The sequence below is a fragment of the Pongo abelii genome, chromosome 2, assembly GCF_028885655.2.
Source record: "Pongo abelii isolate AG06213 chromosome 2, NHGRI_mPonAbe1-v2.0_pri, whole genome shotgun sequence".
Taxonomy (NCBI): domain Eukaryota; kingdom Metazoa; phylum Chordata; class Mammalia; order Primates; family Hominidae; genus Pongo; species Pongo abelii.
In genome coordinates this window covers 25790939-25805310 of record NC_085928.1, presented here as the reverse complement: position 1 = coordinate 25805310, position 14372 = coordinate 25790939, and the positions used below count along the sequence as shown (strand labels likewise).

Genomic DNA, 14372 nt, shown 5'->3' with positions numbered 1-14372 from the left:
TGTCTACCTATAGGTGCACTCATAACATTTTAATTTATTTCATGTGTTGTCATTGTTATCCTCTGTATTACTCTGAGAAAGAAGATGTTACCTGTTTGTGAAAAAGAGGGTGAGTGAAACAGGGCTAGTTTCAATCATTAAAAAAAGAAATTCCAAGGGCTCTGGCAAAATCCGTCATGAAAAGAGTTGTTATGAAAAAACTCTTCCACATGCTTGGTAATTCCCGCAGTGAAGGGTATATTTCTGTTAAAGTGATAGTTTACTCTGGAATATTACAAAGGTAGGCTGTTAGTTATCATTAATACTTATGGTAAATTGAGTTTAAGAGTCTTTATTGAGGACAGATTTTTGCACGAGAGAATATGGACCACAGACAACTGGTGGGAGGAAGCTCATTGAGAGGTAAAAAAAGGTAGAGACTGGAAGGAGATTTTTCAAAGAGACTATTGCAGTAGTCAAGATGAGAGTTGATGGTGGCCTGGACTAGAGTAGCAGCAAAGGGGACTGAGGGATTAAGGACAAGTTTAGGATGGCAAGATTTGCTGAAGGAACAGCTGTGGTAAAAGAGCAAAATATAAGAATTGTCCTGATGATTGTTTGCTTTTTGGTGTTAGATGAAGAAAACTTTTACAAATATGGGAAAGATTAGAGGAAGAACAAACTTTGGAAAGAGAATCCAGAGTTCAATTTTGAACATGTTAATTTTGAAACGCCTATTCTACATACAAAGGAATAGGTTAATTATCTCTATATATGAATCTGAAATATATGGAACATACAAGGACCAGTGGTGTAAATTTTAGAGTATAATGAATAGACTCTCCAAGGGGACAAATCATAGGTTATGACTCTCACTATTATAGAGTGGAAATAATATGCAAGTTCTGTAATTGGAGTATTTTTATGCCCAACTAAGCATTTGAAAATATACTTTGGTCAATCTCAAGAGAATTTGAATCTGAATCTCCCAATTTTTTACTCATAGCATACTCTTACAATGTACTGCCATGAGGGAGAGTGTTTGGGCTGTATTCCTCTTATGGATACATTAATGTCGCTATATCTCTAGGTCACAGAATATGTGTGAACCAATACTTCATTTGAGACAGCCTCACATGGAGAATGTAATGAGCCATTCTCTTCTCACATACAGGTAAATTGGAAGGTTTGTGAATTTGTTACTGTTATTTTGTACACTTCAAATTTAAGATTTCACCTTTCAAATTAAATCACGCATTTGGTAGCAGCAATTATTTTAGGAATAAATGAAAACAATGATTTGGTTAAATATATAATCAAATTTCATGAATTACTGGTTTCCAATGAGGTTATATTAATATTAATGTCTTTGAATATTTCTATTCATTCCCTGACTCAGATCCCTTCCCATCATCACCAATTGAATGACTGCTTTGATTTGCATTTTTTCAGATTATTAATAAGTATGAGTATGTATTCATATATTTGTTAGCCATTCAAGTTTCCCCTTCTGTAAAGTTCTTGTCTACATCTTCAAGTAATGTCTGGTTGGCTGTTTATATGTGCAAATTTTTTTTTTTTTTTTTTTTGAGACGGAGTCTTGCTCTGTCACCCAGAGCTGGAGTGCAATGGTGCAATCTCAGCTCACTGCAACCTCCGCTTCTGGGTCTCAAGTGATTCTCCTGCCTCAGCCTCCCAGGTAGCTGGGATTACAGGTGCCCACCACCACGCCCAGCTAATTTTTTGTATTTTCTTTTTTTTGAGACGGAGTTTTACTCTTGTTGCCCAGGCTGGAGTGCAATGGTGTGATCTTGGCTCACAGCAACCTCTGCCTCCTGGGTTCAAGTGATTCTCCTGCCTCAGCCTCCCAAGTCACTAGGATTACAGGCATCCGCCACCACGCCCAGCTAATTTTTCTTATTTTTTAGTAGAGAAGAGTTTTCGTCATGTTTTGAGGCTAGTCTTGAACTCCTGACCTCAGGTGATCCACCTGCCTCGGCCTCCCAAAGTGCTGGGATTACAGGCGTAAGCCACAGTGCCCCTTTTTGTATTTTTAGTAGAGACAGGGTTTCACCATGTTGGCTAAGCTGGTTTCGAACTCCTGACCTCAAATGATCCTCCTGCCTCGGCCTCCCAAAGTGCTGGAATTACAGGGGTGAGCCACCACACCCGGCCAGAAATTTTTTATATCTTAGATCCTTTACATACTAGATATTGATTACTTCTCCCTGTTTGGCATCACTCTGTTACATTTTTCAGTTATACCATTAGGGGAACAGAAGTATTTAATGGAAAACCAAAAGTCCACTTTTTATCCATAAAAAGTGGGTGGATTTAACAATGTTAAGTCAAACTATAAGTTGTTAATAAGTTTGAGTTTGGGGCATTGATGTCTTTATAGTGGAATTTCCTTCAGCCATAAATATATTATCCATTTCTAAATGTCTTTTAGGAAGGTTTTACAATTTTCTCAATGTAGGTGTAATTTTTGCTAGGTTAATTCTTTGGTACTTTTAATTTATTCACTATAATTAATGATATATAAAAAAATTTCTAGCCGGTTATTATTAGTGGTTTAGGAACATTTTTGGATTTTTTAAGTTAACCAATATTTGGAAACTGTGCTAAACTCTGTATTTAAGTTTTTCTGTTGATTTTGATTGTTTTTCATGAAGTTGATTCTCTCTCTTACAACTAATGACAGTTTTGCTTCTTTCTTTCCAATCGACACCTCTTTTTATATTTGATATCTGCAATAACAGTTATCTTTTTCTTGTTTCTGATTTAAAAGACCATGTCTAAAATTTCCTTACAGTTAAATATGACATTTGCTGCAGTTTGATCACTAAGCATAAGGTTAGGAAATATTTTCTTATTCCTATCTCCTTTGTTTTTATGATAAATATGTTGTTGAACTTAAGAAATAATTTATTGGTACTTGTTGAGATAATCATGAATTTTTCATAGCAATTTACTAATATGATAAATTACATTGACAGTTTTCTAATGTTAAGCCATTTTGGAAATTGTTCTGCTTTATATTTATAAGTAAAATAGGACTATAATTTTATTTTCTTGGATTATCCTTTCCTGGCTTTAAAATTAAAATAACACTAGCCTCAAAGAAAGATCTTAGTAATTTTATAATTCTCCCTTTTGAACATGAATAAGATAGATCTATTCCTCAACAATCCTCTAGGTCTGTTATTTATTTATTTATTTTGCAAAGCAAGTCTTTGATTTTGATTTACTTGCTTACTAAGTTATTGGCCTATTTAATTTTTAAATTTTTATGGCCAATTTGCCACTTTCAGAAATGTATTCATTTTGTGTAAGTTTTCATATGACTGTTCACAATATTGTTTTGTTATTTTTGCTATTTGTTGCATCAGTATTAGTTCTCCCTTTTCATTCTATATTGTTACTCTGTATTACAGAAATAATTTTCTGAGTATTACATGCCACCAGTTTGATCAATTAATCTCTAAAAAAAATTATATTTATTCTATTTGTGTTCGTTTTTATTGATTTCTGCCTTTAGTTTTATTATATTTTTCCTTCTCATTTTGTTGAGTTCCTTGTTTGCTTCTTTTGCTCAATATTGACATCTGATATAGTTAAGGTGATATATTAATTCTGAATGCTCCTTTAAATCTGTCCAGTAATTTTAAATGTCATTTTTTCCTTTTTCCCGCAGACCTTTTTTTAAAAAAATTATGTAAGCAAATTTCTCCTTTTTCAAAGGGTTTTTAATACAATGTTTATGCTTCATTATGGCTTGGAGTTTTTCCCCTTTTGTTCACTCTTCTGTGTCCCAAGTCTCTTTTAACCTAAAAATGTTGTTTTTAAGCTACTTTTTTTTTGTTTTGAAATAGGGTTTCACTGCATCACCCAGGCTAGAGTGCAGTGTCTCCATCATGGCTCACTTCAGCCTCAGCCTCCTGAGCTTAAGCAATCCTCCCATCTCAGCCTCCTGATTAGCTGGGACTACAGGCATGTGCCACCATGTTCAGGTAATTTATTTTTATTTTTTGGTGGAGATAGGGGTCTCACTATGTTGCCCAGTATGATCTTGAACTCCTGGCCTCAATCATTATGAAATTGGTTGCTTAACTGTATAATTTGAATCTGGATTTAAAAATAATAAATGTAAGATTTTGTTTTTAAAAAATTAGAAAATAAGATTATGAGAGGTGAGGAGAATTATGCTAAGGTATACATGTTGGGAAATTTAAGAAATTGACTTAAAAAAATAAATATATGTATTGTCCTTAGTAAGTTAGGAGAAAACAGCAGAATAATAAAATATAGCTCTTAATGTAGCAAGATAATATTTAGCCTAATGAAAGATAAGACAGAAGAAAATATACTAAAATGAAATATAAAAAAATTAAAAGTCCTATTATATCAGTAATTACAACATACAAATAGGTTAAGGCTGAGTGCAGTGGCTCACAACTGTAATCCCAGTAGTTTGGGAGGCCAAGGTGGGAGATTTTTTTTTCCAAGTGTGCAGTTAATATTCCTCTAATAGGGGAAGGTTAAAAATAAAGTGATAGGAAAATATATGGGAAAAATAAATGTAATAGAATGATGTACATATGCTTATGAAAAGACATGTATAGGAATGTTTATAGCACCACTATGAAAAATGCTTCCAATTTGAAAAACAAAGAAATGTTAATTAATAGAAGAATAGATAAATAAATTGTAATATACAGTATTTATAGAATAGGATACTATACATCAGTGAGAATGAAAAGCCACACTACAGGCAATAACATGAATGGATTTTTAAAATCTACTGTTGAGTAAAAAACCCAGAAACAAGTGAAGACATATGCTACGATGCCATTCATATAAAATTAAAAATCAGGTGAGCCTAGTCTATAGTGTTAGAAGTAGGAGAATAGGGGCCGGGCGCGGTGGCTCACGCCTGTAATCCCACCACTTTGGGAGGCTGAGACGGGCAGATTATGAAGTCAGGAGATCGAGACCATCCTGGCTAACACGGTGAAACCCCGTCTCTACTAAAAATACAAAAAAATTAGCCGGGCGTGGTGGCGGGCGCCTGTAGTCCCAGCTACTTGGAAGGCTGAGGCAGGAGAATGGCGTGAACCCGGGAGGCGGAGCTTGTAGTGAGCCGAGATCGCGCCACTGCAGTCCAGCCTGGGAGACAGCGAGACTCCGTCTCAAGAAGAAGGAGAAGAAGGAGAAGGAGAAGGGAAAAAAGAATCCTCATCATTAATGCAAGTGGAGGGAAACTCTTCACCAAAGAATTGATCACATCACGAAAGGTGAAATCATTACGGAATTGATTGCTTAAATATATAATTTGAATCTGGATTTAAAAATAATAAATGTAAGTTTTTTCTTAAAAAAAAAAAAAGTCCATTGGTTAAATTTAGCTTGAATCCTTTGCTACCACATCAAGAGCTAACAGTTCAACAACTGATCTCCACAACCTCCCACCTCATTTCCTTTCTCAGTCCAGGTAGCAGGAAAATGGAAAAAAAAATGATTTTTTTTTTCCAAACACTTTCTCAGTTTCCCCAGTGGTCACCTCTGAAAAGGGAAAAATGTCTGAAAATAGGCAAAGCTGAGTATAAACATCATTTAATTCCCCCTACACAGACAGCCTCCGCTCCTGTGAGGGCGTGGGGAAAAGGGAGTGGAAGAAGGGGGCTAGGGAGGAGGAAGAGGCGGGAGGTGCGGCGGGGGCACAGGTGACGCTCCTCCCGCCTCCCTAGCAGAGCTCCAGGCGCACATCCGCAGTCAGCCACCTCGCGCGCGCCTCCAGGAGCGAGGATGGAGAGGCTGGTGAGCTGGGCCGGGGCTTGGGAAGGAGGGCGCAGGGCGGGCGATGTCGAGCCGGTGGCCCTGGGGCGGGCGACGAGTGGAAGGCGCGGAGCTTCGGCTCTCGCCACAATCTGGTCCCGGGACTAGATCAGTGGTGTTGATGGCAGCGCTCTTCTCTAAGCGCTTTACCTTGCTGAGAAGCGGATTTTGCCTTCCAAAGGGTGGTTTACAGGCAGCTTCTGGCGTCCAGATTCTCCATTCCAATTGCCTGAAAAAAAGATGCACCAGGCCGGGGCTCCGGGGGCGCTTGATCCGCGCTGGCGAAGCTGGCGCATCCTCCGGGCAGGCTCGGCTCGGCTCACTGGCTCCAGCTCCCAAAGCTGGGGAGGCACAGCCTATTTTAAACTGCCCCCAAAAGGGAAGGAGAAATGCTGTATTGGTTCCATGTTGGCACCAAAAGCTGCGGCGGAGATACAGATTTCCAGGCTCGCTCCCTCCGGGAGAGCTCCTGCGTCTCCTCTTTGTTATGCAGCTCCTTTCTTCCTCCTAGCCCTTGCCTGGGGGAAGCCATGAAGGATCAGTTAAAGCTGAAGCTACACTTGAGAGAGCTGAAATGCTCTGTGATTATAATGCTTTGAAGGGTTAACCCCGGGTGTCTAGAGAAACAGACATTTTGTTTACTCGGAAGCAGCTTACAAGACAAAAAACGGAGAAGGTTTTCATATACCCCATTGGTATATGAAATCCAAATACAATGGTATTGGTATAAAAATCCAAATACAATGAATGCCTCAAGATAATTTTTTCATGTATGGTTTGTTGGCAAGACCACATAACCAATGATTTCACTGTCTTTCTTAACAAAGGAGAATGGTGGTCTGTGAGCTACGGTCTACTGCAAGCTAGACGCTGTTAATCTTCTTTATAACTATCCTTCTAAAAATGAATTATTACCTCGTTTTACACATAAACAGGCGGAAAGGCTGATATTTCCAAGTCCTTGTGACTATATGTGGGGTAATGTGGATTTGGACATAGAAACTTGCTGAGGAAGAGGCATGAATAGGGGCAATATTGCTACCAGGTGGGCAGCTGTCCGGTAAGACCCAGGTTTTTGTGAACCCTGGACTGCATGGCAAGGATTATGAGTGGGCTTCTTTGTTTTCAGGACTGTAGTTCCCCCTATATGATTTGATCGATTAATTTTTTTAGCTACCTAACACGTATTGGCGTTTACTATAACCTAGGCTCTATGCTAAGTGCTTTAATTGCCTAATTCTCATAATAACTATGTGAGATAACAGCAACATTTATTTAGTGCTTATTTGTACTGGCAATATTCTAGGAGCTTTATATACTACTTCATTTACTCTTTTTAACCATTAGATTGGTACTATTACTTTTCCGGAGTCTCAGAGAGGTAAAATGATTTCTTTTGCTCACAAATCTAGTATTTGTTTTAGCCCCGGTCACCTCCCTGTAAATATATAAATACTGTTGTTTTCAGATTGGTCATATTTTCAGTTATTCTGCACGGACTCGAGGAAAAAAAAAACTGTAAAATAAAAATATGTATCTATTTAAGAGTAAGGCTTTCCTTCTGATTTCCTTTGCCTCAATCACTGTGTTTTGTTTCTTAACATTGCTGGCTCCCAGTCCACAATATATGGTTTGGTATGTATCTGCTTTCTCTCTTGTCCTAAAACACAGATTTTCTCTATGAGAGCTTGTCCATTCTGCATTCTTCATCATGGCTTCTGGTAGAGCCTGGATTTCCACGTCAGAGAGAAGCCTAATGGTTTAAAAAATATCACATAGAATTGGAATGCCAGTATCTGTCTCCACAATTGCCTTAGCTGAAAATAAAACAAAATGTGTTGGGTGGGCACTGGCAATGGAGCCTGAGGAAACATTTGGCCTGATTTTTTCTGACTTTCCTAGATAATTAGATAGGATGGAACAGTCTCAGTAATACTAAGAAAATTATCGAGTTATATTTCTTTTCACTTCAAAACCAATGCCTTTGTGAGTGTAATACCCAGCAGTGGATGGGCAGGGTGAGCAGATCTTTGTAGGCTGTGAGTATGTATTCAGGCAGCTGAACCATCTTGGATTTCTCAAAGAGCAGTGAGTATGTTATTAGTCTTAGACCTATGAAGACAGGAAGAGAAGTCACAAAGAAGGGATATCATGCTTATGGTATGCTTGGGTATCGAATAATAAAATATATCTGCAAAGCATAATTTGTCCTAATGGCACCTTCAGATGATATAACCTTGAATTCTCTGTAGCCTTAGAGATGTAAGGAAAAAGCAACTTACATCACAAAGATCAGTATTACTGTGTACTATGATGCCACTGCATGGGGTCTAGGATGAGAGTCTAAGTGATTGGTTCTCTCTAGCTGAAGACAAGAAGACACTCAGGTATGTGGCAGCACTTCGGATAGGCCACAGGGAGGTGAGACATCATTCCTTCCAGGACATCTATCCTGAAAGATCCATCAGGAACACTGTGATGGAGATAGTGATGGAGACTCCCTGTCTCTGGCAGTTAGAGTGAGTGCTGAAGAAGAGCCCTTTTCCAGCAGGCCAGTCTCTAACATGATGCTGGGTCTTCACCCAGACCATGACAGCTCTGGTGCTGAACACACACAACCACCTCCAGGGTACAAGTTGGCCCCAAGAGAGCTGAGACAATATTGGCTCCAATTTTTATCATCTCATTGATCTCAAACCACAGACTCTAACCAGTACCATTGGGGGCCCTCTCCTTACAGCTATACTCCTAGGAAAGACCACCATCAATGATTACCAGGTAATTTTCTACCTCTACCTATGAAGGGACTTGGTTAGTAACTTCTCTTGCTAGAGGAAAAATGAAGCTTATTATATAAGATTCATGTTTGTGAAACACCTGTTATTTGGAATTGGTTTGGTACTTCCTCTTGAAATTTCCCTCATTAAGTTTAGGTCATGGCTGTTTCATAAGGAAAGAAAAGGGCATGTATTGACCAGAATTAAAATTAACAAATCCATTGAGTAGGAGGATATTAGAATTGAGTGGCTCCTATTGGACAGGAAAAGGAAGAGAAATCCTTGTGGCAGGTAAAGGAGGAGAGATTTAGATCCTTGAGAACTCCGTTCCCCCCTCGCTGCTCCTAAGCCCACAGGAAGAAGGCTATCACAAGACAATAAAAATCCCAGAGAAATTGAAAGGCAAACAGAAAGACCCAGCTTGGAGTGATAAGGAAAATGAATTCCAGCAGGGAAGTCATTGTATCTAAAAGGAATTGCAAAAACAGGGCTTAGTTAAGGCAAACACTGAGAATGAGGGGATGGGATTCCCACAGGTAGAATACCACCCTTTAGCAATGATCCTGACCCTAAAGCAAGGTCATTTAAGTGATTATCGTCCCATATTCTAGAAATAAGCTTCAAATTATAGTAGCAACAAATGGGGCTAAACAGGAGCCGATAAGAACATATAACTTCATAAAGGGATGCCTGTGATGGGTTTATTAAGGAAAAAGTGGTCAGGACATCCCGCTAAAGCAACAGGATTCAGTGGATATTGAGGTTCTTGGGGGGCAATGAGACAGGCACAAAGAGACCACTACTTTATGGAAGACTATGATCATACTGCTAAATACCATAAGAGAATAGACAGAGCCAAGTAAGAGACTGTTTCTAATGAAACAAGCAGCCAATGTCCCAACCTCAGGAATTTAACTCAGTCTGAGAAAGAAGAGTAGTTTCAAAACTGTCAAGTCTGCTTTAGTGCTATATTTTTTTTCACTGACAAGAGAGAATGAAAGACTGATAGCTGGGGGAGTGGCGGGGGGTGAGGGGTGTTGACAGGTATTAAGCATGCTGAAAACAGTGTCTCAGGGTGTGGGGTGTATGGTGGGTATATTTGGGAAGTAGTCATCTTCTGTCAAACTGGAAAGCAGATGGGTGTGTTCAGACAAGATCTGGAAGCTGTGGCATGGCAGACAAAGGGAGATAGGACCCCTTTGGCACTGGAGGAAGAGGCTTGAATCTTCTTGGAGCACTAAAAGTTCCAAAAGACCTAAGCAGAAAATGCTTCCGAAGAGGAGGATCTGTATAGCAAGATGACTGTAATCAGGCTCATAAAAGTAAGACCTTACATAAATACAAGTGAGGGGGAAGACATTTCATGTAGGAGGAATGGCTCAAGCAAAAATACCAAGGCGGGAAATTGCGTGGTGCATTTAGAAGTAGAAAAGGCTAGCTGGCAGGGAGGGGATACATAGGAAAGCAATGGAAATGAATTTGCAAGAATGAAAACAGGCTAAGAACTTTGAACAATTTTCTCTAGATAGTTAGGGGCTATAGAAGGGGATGGCATCTTGTGCAAAGAGGAATTTAAGGAAAATTAATCTGTTAATAGTGTGTAAATACATAAGCTGGATAGTAAACTTAACTAAGTTAGGGACTATATCTGCCTTATGCACCATTGTCTCCAAAGTACCTACCATAGTGCCTGGCATGAAGTCAGACTCAATAGAGATGATTAATAATCGAATAAATGAAAGAAGTATAGTTGTCCCTTGGGATCCATGAGGGCTTTGTTCCAAGACCCTCACAGATACCAGTTGGTGGATGGTGCAAGTCCCTCATATGAAATGCTGTAATATTTGCATATAACCTATGCATATCCTCCCATATATATAAACTCATCTCTTGATTATTTATAATTCCTAATACAATATAAATTCTATATAAATAGTTCTTATGCTGTATTATTTAGGCAATAATGACAAAAATCTGTGTTTGTTCAGTGCAGATGCTTTTTTAAAAAATATATTTTCCATCTGTGGTTACCTGAATCCACGGATACAGAACCCACAGATACAGTGGGCCAACTATATTGGCAAAAGTTCAGTTCAATAGAAGACAAGACTACCGCACAAAACACTTAGCGTTATGAGCTGAGACTAGGGTAGTAAAGAACAGACACTTCATGTGGGTACCAAGGAACAGACACTTCACATGCGAGAATCTAATGTGTAAAGTGACTAATTCCATATCTAGGTAGGGGAAAAATGATTCATCCTGGATGACTTGAGTGCCTGGGAGATAAAAGTACAAAAAAGTAGCTGTTTTGGGTCAAATGACGATTAATTTGATGTTATTCATAAATTTAATTATTCATCATTGGTTCATTTTTTTTTTTTTATTCAACTGACAGCATCTTAGGCAGAAGGAAAGATAAAAGAACTAATGTAGGAAATAGCTTGGTAATTTCAAGTCATTGAAAGAATGGTGAAGTGGAGCTTGGTGTTCAAAGTGGAAAGAACAGTGACATGAGATTGGATAGCATGTTTGTAGGTGCTGAGCTGCAGGTAGTGACAGATGGGGTCATGCTTTATTACTAGCAGAGCTTCTAGACAATGACTCAATGGCTTTCAGAGATTCCTTGGCTCTGTGGAAACCGGTTTAAATGCTTTTTAAAAACAGCTTCAAAATTGAATTTAACATATTGTTGCAGGGCAATGAATCAGGGACTGCTATGTGAATAGCAGTTTGGTAATTCCTCACAACAATGATTTGGTCATAGGCAATAACAATGTACTTTTGTGACGATGTGTCAAAATTTTTAAACCAACAAAACTTTATACATAGGAGAGGCAAGATAGTGTGGTAATTATGGTTATGAGCTCTGAAACCAGACTGCCTGGGCTTAAATCCCTTCTCTGTCACTTCACAGCTGTGTGACCTTGGGCAAGTTACTTAACTTCTCTGTGCCTCATATTCTTTATTTTGAAAATGATGATTAATAATAGTGCTTCCTATATAGATTTATATGAAATATTGGATGAAGTGCTTTATCTCAAGTGCTAAGAACAGTGCCTAGTACATAATAAATGTTCAATAAATGTTAGTATTAGTGGTTGAGTAACCTTATGCAAAATATAAGTTGGAGTATTATTTTAATGTATCATCTGGTGTGATTTTTTATTCCAGTACTTTATTTTTGTCCTCTGGTCTTTCAAATCAGACAATTAAGCTTCCATTGCCTTAGAGAAGGAATACTAAGCAGAAAATAAATTTTAGTTTCAAAAGCCAAAATTTTGCAATACGAAGAGCCTTGGCATTCCAGTTTCAAATGACTAAATGCTAGAAGACCAAGGATATAATGTTCATGCTAGAAACGGTTGATTGGATGAATGCAGAGTGGTGGAGGAACCAGCTTTTCTGGCTCAGGGAGATAAATATTTTGTAGGCTGGGAGAGCAAAATGGGACTGATTGATGTATATGCTCAGATACCATTTTGCCTCCCCAAAATAAGGCCCTGTGCCCAGGCCCCAGACATGGGAAGTTCAGGAGAGTAGAAAATAGAACCTGCAAGTAGTTGTAGAGATCCAAGAAAAAAATAATACCTGTGTCTCACAGTCCCCTAAAGGGACTGTAGGAAGCACCATGCTTGTCCATCATGGCAAGTGAACAGTAAAACAGGGATGGATTGATACACAGGAATTTAGGCAGAAAGGCTTGTAGAATTTCCTTTCATCCAGCACAAGGGGAACCCAGGGACAGCCTGGAAGAACATGAGCAAGGACCAGTTCATCTTGTGAGCTATAATTGCACAAACTAATGACAGTGATGACTTGAGGGGAACACAGCCATTTTAGCAAATGCTAGCATTATAGATGGTTGTAATCAATGATTAGCAGTCCTGTCTTACAGCTGGGTATTTTGTGAACCCCCAGGAATGCAGAGGCAATGCTAGAGATTGGGACAATTATGGGGTATTGTGGTGGTGAGAGACTGAATTGACAGAGATTATGCAACATTGATTGGAAGTAAATTATTATCTCCAGTTGGAATAGTAACATGAAATAAAAATAAAGTTCAGTTAAAAACAGATAAAAGTTACATTTTTTACTCATCTCTATTATGAAAAATAGAAATATAGAAAAAATAAAGGAAAAAGTTACGTTTCTTGCCTTTGCCCCTTAGTATGAACATACTTACAGACCAAATGAATGGATCCATGGCACTATTGCAGAGAAAAGTTCAACTGCCTCTATCCTGACTTATCATTTTATAGAAGGATGATGCCCAGAATAACATTATCTTAAATACTCCCAAGATTTAGAAGAAGGCCAAGGATTTCTGCCCAGACACATGAAAATAAGGCAGTGAAGGAAAAAATTAAAGCCAGTACTGCTTTTTAAAACATGCAGTTTATATATAAGACTTGCAGAATTAAAATCAACCTCAACAAAATTCAAGGCACTCAAATAATGTTCTTGAAAAGTGGTTACCCTCTGAGTTACATTTTTAACATTAACAGATGTGGATTTTTTGGGAAGTGGATGCTGTCTAACATTTGTATTCTCAGCATTTCCTGTATTTATTTAAGCCAGTTTGTTTTCCCCAGTGATCCTATGTCTTTGAGACCTCGCTCTTGACAATGGTGGCTTTAGGAGCAAGGCCCCAAATTGCCAGGGATTGCTATTGTGTTGAAGCCACGCTGCTGCTTTTCCCTCCTCATATCCTGAGCATGCTTTGTTATTTCTTCCATTTATAACCTCTAGTTCTGCTCCCACAAAACCAAAATTCTCTGGGGAGTAAAAACTTAGCTACAACATTCCCTGAAATAGCTATTAGATTGAAGCTTCCTTGGATTTGTCCAAATCCAAACCCCCATTTCTGTACTTTGCTTTCTGTCTTCAGGTGATCAGGATGCCCTTCTGTCATCTGTCTACCTACAGCCTGGTTTGGGTCATGGCAGCAGTGGTGCTGTGCACAGCACAAGGTAAAGAAACTCAATTCCCTTGCTTGGAGCCCAGCAAACACAATTTCTGGGGTGAAGATATTTAGCCAGTGTTGTTTGTGCTGTGCTGGTTCCATTTGTCTGCATGAATTATTTAAGCATGTAATCTGCCTGGAGTAGTGGAAGTGGTTCTTTTCCGCTTTCGACATTTTTGTTTTTGATGTAGAAGCACACTTTGATATTTAGAAGCTGTTTCCATAATAAATGAACCAGACTTATGAAAAAATCCTCTATTTTAAAATGTCATTTTTCACTTACTGAATTGAATTACAAATAGTGATTTCCTCTGTTTTTAAAGATATGGGAATGCTTGAATTCAATCTTTTTGGAAAGTAATCTGGCAGTAAGCCTTAAAATTGGGTGTGTTACCTTTTTACAGAAAAATGTAGAAAACAATGAAATGTGGAAGTTATATAGGCTCATATTATCTATTGTATAACAAATTTGGTTGTGCCATCTACTTATCTACCGAAGTTCCTAGCTCTTCCTCCTCAGTTCCTTGGGAGGCCACACTCACTTTACCACTGGCCTTTTCATCACTTGCAGTGTGATGTTGCTCAGCATCAGCCTCCACAGATGTGGGTGATGCTGGTGAAGATCAGATGGGCTTCATGCCCATCTCCAACTCTGGTCCACAACATTCATCACAGGACTTATCAACTGACCAGAGGAATCTAAGTAAGATTCCATAGAGGTAGCAAAGAATTGTAAATTTCTCCTAAACGATTTCTTCCATAGTCAAAAAGAAAAAAAAAAACTCATCTAAAAGTTGAACTCTAGTTTTGAG

General features: G+C 38.5%; 1 protein-coding gene across 6 annotated transcripts in view; it reads left to right on the top strand.

Moving 5' to 3' along the window:
- Nucleotides 1–4170: 4170 nt before the first annotated feature.
- The window catches only part of CD200 (CD200 molecule), a 31352-nt gene continuing 21150 nt past the window's right edge, over nucleotides 4171–14372 (top strand). Inside the window, exons 1-2 of one of the 6 annotated variants that reach the window (XM_054550285.2) lie at nucleotides 4171–5276; nucleotides 13486–13567. In XM_054550285.2, the coding sequence (XP_054406260.1) occupies nucleotides 13495–13567 (73 nt within the window). In that variant the 5' untranslated portion in view covers nucleotides 4171–5276; nucleotides 13486–13494. 6 annotated transcript variants of the gene reach the window in all.